Source organism: Bos taurus, chromosome 5 (assembly GCF_002263795.3).
Source record: "Bos taurus isolate L1 Dominette 01449 registration number 42190680 breed Hereford chromosome 5, ARS-UCD2.0, whole genome shotgun sequence".
NCBI lineage: Eukaryota > Metazoa > Chordata > Mammalia > Artiodactyla > Bovidae > Bos > Bos taurus.
In genome coordinates this window covers 31,795,734-31,799,674 of record NC_037332.1, presented here as the reverse complement: position 1 = coordinate 31,799,674, position 3,941 = coordinate 31,795,734, and the positions used below count along the sequence as shown (strand labels likewise).

At 42.9% G+C, this 3,941-nt stretch overlaps 1 protein-coding gene across 1 annotated transcript; it reads right to left on the bottom strand.

The window, feature by feature from the left end:
• Positions 1-1,692: 1,692 nt before the first annotated feature.
• OR8BJ2 (olfactory receptor family 8 subfamily BJ member 2) lies at positions 1,693-3,021 on the bottom strand. The gene has a single exon (XM_002687343.3). It carries the CDS (start codon positions 2,602-2,604, stop codon positions 1,693-1,695), a length of 912 nt encoding a protein of 303 aa, XP_002687389.3. The 5' UTR covers positions 2,605-3,021.
• Positions 3,022-3,941: the final 920 nt, after the last annotated feature.

The window sequence follows — 3,941 nt, the reverse complement described above, 5'->3', positions numbered from 1 at the left end:
GGGTCGCACAGAGTCGGACACGACTGAAGCGACTTAGCAGCAGCAGCAGCAGCATGACAAATCCACAGCAAACATCCTTCTCAATGGTGAAAAACTGAAAGCATTTCCTCAGGAACAAGACAAGTGTGCTCACTCTTACCATTAGTATTCAACATAGTTTTGGAAGTCTTAGCCATGACAATCAGAGAAGGAAAAAAATAAAAGGACTCCAGATATGAAAAGAAGTAAAACTCTCACTGTTTTCAGATGACATGATACTGTACATAGAAAACCCTAAATAAACTATCTCATAATTTATGTTGATAGAATATCAAGCCCATGGAATTCTGCAGATAAGAATACCAGAGTGGGTAGCCATTCCCTCTCCAGGGGATCCTCCTGACCCAGGGGTTGAACCTAGATCTCCTTCATTGCTGGCGGATTCTTTACTGTCTGTGCCATCAGGGAAGCCCATAAATTACTAGGGCTAATCAGTGAATTTACTAAAGTCATAGGATACAAAATGAATACACAGAAATTTCTTGCATTCCTATACACTAACAATGAAAAGTCTGACACTGTTTCCACTGTTTCCCCATTTATTTCCCGTGAAGTGATGGGACCAGATGCCATGATCTTAGTTTTCTGAATGTTGAGCTTTAAGCCAATTTTTTCACTCTCCTCTTTCACTTTCACCAAGAGGCTTTTTAGTTCCTCTTCACTTTCTGCCATAAGGGTGGTGTCATCTGCATATAGTTTATAGTTAAAGACTGAGAGAGGTCACTAGTCCTCCAGGAAGAATGAGACAAAAGTAGTCTTGTGGCCAAAAGTACAGAAGCAAAAAGAACTCAATGCTCAGAGATCCTGATAGTGTAGCCCAGACAACCAGGTCAGGAAGCAGAGTTTCTCGTGAAAGTGCTGACACACGAAGGGCTATCTCGTGTGGAATACTGCTTCCACCATAACCTCAGGCTGCCCTTGCTCTCTGGGACAAACACATGACCTCTAATCTGGTGAACTGGCTGTTGAATGCCCTCAGCTGCTTTCAGGTGAGGTAAAGGAAGTTCTTGCTTGTTGCTGCTCTGGAGCATCTGTCCATTGGCCTCATGCTGTACTGAAGAATCTGTTATAATGGCAGCTACCCAGGAGAGGTGGAAGGAACAGGCTGCATCTGCCTTTGTGGACAGTCTAGCTCTTCCCCTCCTTATAATGTCCTGAAATAACTCAGGGAATTTTTTTTTTCATTTTTACAGTTTTGTAGAGGGAAACAGATCATAAGATCACATAGTCAAAAGTTCTCTTCTTGACTGCTTTACCAACTTTCTCATTTAAGTGGGATTCTTCACCTTGATGTCAGTATCCCACCTTTTTCCAAAGAGAGTTTTCTCGAACATTCATTGGGCTAAACACTGTTTCTCAGACTCAAGCATGCATCATGGTCATAATTAAGAAACAGACTGTTGAGCTCCACCTCTAGAGTTTCTGATTCAGTAGATCAGGGTTGGGTCTGAGACATTCTAGCGAGCTCACAGACGATGCACATTCTGATGCTGCTGGTATATGGATGACACTTTGAGAACCACTATATAACTTCTTTTATATATTTATATTGACCTCCGATATCTTTTTTTACTCTCCAGGTGTTTCCAAATATCCCTCCTCTCCACTCTCTGACTAAAACCACACAGAGAATCCCTCCTCTGGGGATCACATTCACTTCCTCAGCATCCTTTGCAGAGTGCCCTTCACCTCCTGATTCTTGAGGCTGTAGATGAGAGGGCTCAGCAAGGATGTGATGACACTGTACTGAATGGAGACCACTCGTTCCAACACTGAGCCTGAGGCGGGGCTGATGTACCTGAATAGAGCCGTCCCATAGAACAGGAGCACCACAATGAGGTGGGAAGAGCAGGTGGAGAAGGCCTTGCCTTGGCCCTCATAGGAATGGATGTTCAGAATGGCAGAAATGATTCTGGAGTATGAGAACAGGATCAAGGGAAGTGTCAGAAGTCCCAGCAATGCACTGGTCCCTGACAGAAGGAACTCGTTGGCAGTGGGATCAGTACAGGACAAGGGGAAGAGTGATGGTAGTTCACAGAAGAAATGGGAGATAGTGTTAGACCCCCAGAAACGTAACTTGTGGATGAAAAGATGATTCACTAGTGAGTTCAAAAGCCCCACCAGCCATCCTGCACACACCATTGCAGTGCAGAGAGGCTTGTTCATGACCACAGTGTAGAGCAGAGGGTGGCAGACAGCAGCATAGCGGTCGTAGGCCATGGCAGAGAGAAGGCTGGCTTCAGCACACCCATAAAGGAGAAAAAAGAAACTCTGGGTGATGCAGCCCCACACAGAGATGCTTTTCTTCTGCGACAAGAAGTTCTGTAGCATTTTCGGCACAGTGACTGAGGAGAAACCGATATCTAGGAAAGACAGGTGTCCGAGGAAGAAGTACATGGGTATGTGGAGCTGAGAATCAGCCTTGATGATCAAGATCATCACTGTGTTCCCCACTAATGTCAGCAGGTAAATCCCCAGGAACAGCACAAAGAGCAGAGCCTGGATGTGGGGGTCGGCAGACAGCCCGAGGAGGGTAAACTCAGTGAAGAAAGTGAAGTTGTGCATGGCTGTTTGTAAACGTCATTCCTAGAAAGAAATCAACTATATTACAGAATCTGAGTAATTTCTAGTGATCAGAATATCATCCCTCCACCCTAAAACTTCTCAGGAAATACTTCTTTCAGCTTAACAATAGAAAAGGAAAAGAAGTTGAGTAATTCCAATTGTGACCTTTATGAGTTGAATTGTGTCTAACTCCAGAAAATATGTTGAAGTCTTAATCCCTTGTACCTCACAGTGTAATCTTATTTGGAAATAGGGTCACTGGAGGTACAATGAATTAAGGTGAGATAACACTGGAATAGGGTAGGCTCTTAATCTAGTATGACTGATGTTCTTATTGGAGACGAGAGAGCCTTATAATACACACAAAGTGGGACAGCCATGTGACAACAGAGCAGAGTGGAGTGAGGCGCCTGCAGGTCAAGGAAGCCAAGGGTCGACAGCCATAACCAGAATCCAGGAAGAGACAAGGAAGGATTCTTCCCTACAAGTTTTGGGGTGGCCGTGGCCCTGCTGACACCTTGATGTCAGTCTATATCTATTCTCGGAAATAATTTCATTTGAAGTAGAATGGTGAGAAAATAAATTCTATTGTTTTCAGCCACCTGGTTTCCAGTAGTTTGTTACAACAGCCCTAAGAAATTATTACAGTGACTTTAAGAGTTTCTCCTCCTTGACTCTCCCCAATAGGTCTCATTAATTCTGTCAGTGAATATAACACACATCTTTGTGTGCTAAATCAGATTACATAATTTAACTATTACGAGTATACAGCCTCTAATTAAAATAAATAAATTTAATTTTTTTTTTAAAAAGAGTATACTTAGGAGAATAAACAGGCTACTTCAAATGAAATTATTTCCGAGAATAGATATTTAGTTGCAAGTCTTCTTATATTTAGACATCCATCTTAAAGCCAAGAACTACAGAACTCACCATCTTATCACAGACATTCTGGGTATTAGATGAAGATGTAGAAAAGGGATTTGAACAAGAAATTTTGCTACTAGAAAAAGGACTTGTATGATGCTACTAGAGGTTGCAAGAGGCTTTCCAAACATTCCAGGAGCAATTCAAGAGTACCCTATATCTCCAAAGACATACTAGCAAAGCTGGAAAAGTATCTGTGGGAAGTGTTTATGCCTCAATGCCTTGTTCCATTCTCAGGCCAGTGAGACTAGGCTCTCAGCATCTCAGAGCAGGGAAGACAGAGGCTCACAGAGGTGAGCTGACTTCTTCCATATCATATAGCTCATCAGCAGAACAGTCAGGAATTAAACTGAATGCTCTGCTCTCAATCCAGTGTTCTTTCTACCACATCACACCCCGAAGACGGACAA

Excerpts from the sequence above, each read along its gene's own strand:
- OR8BJ2 (XM_002687343.3), bottom strand. The coding sequence starts at position 2,604 with ATGCACAACTTCACTTTCTTCACTGAGTTTACCCTCCTCGGGCTGTCT.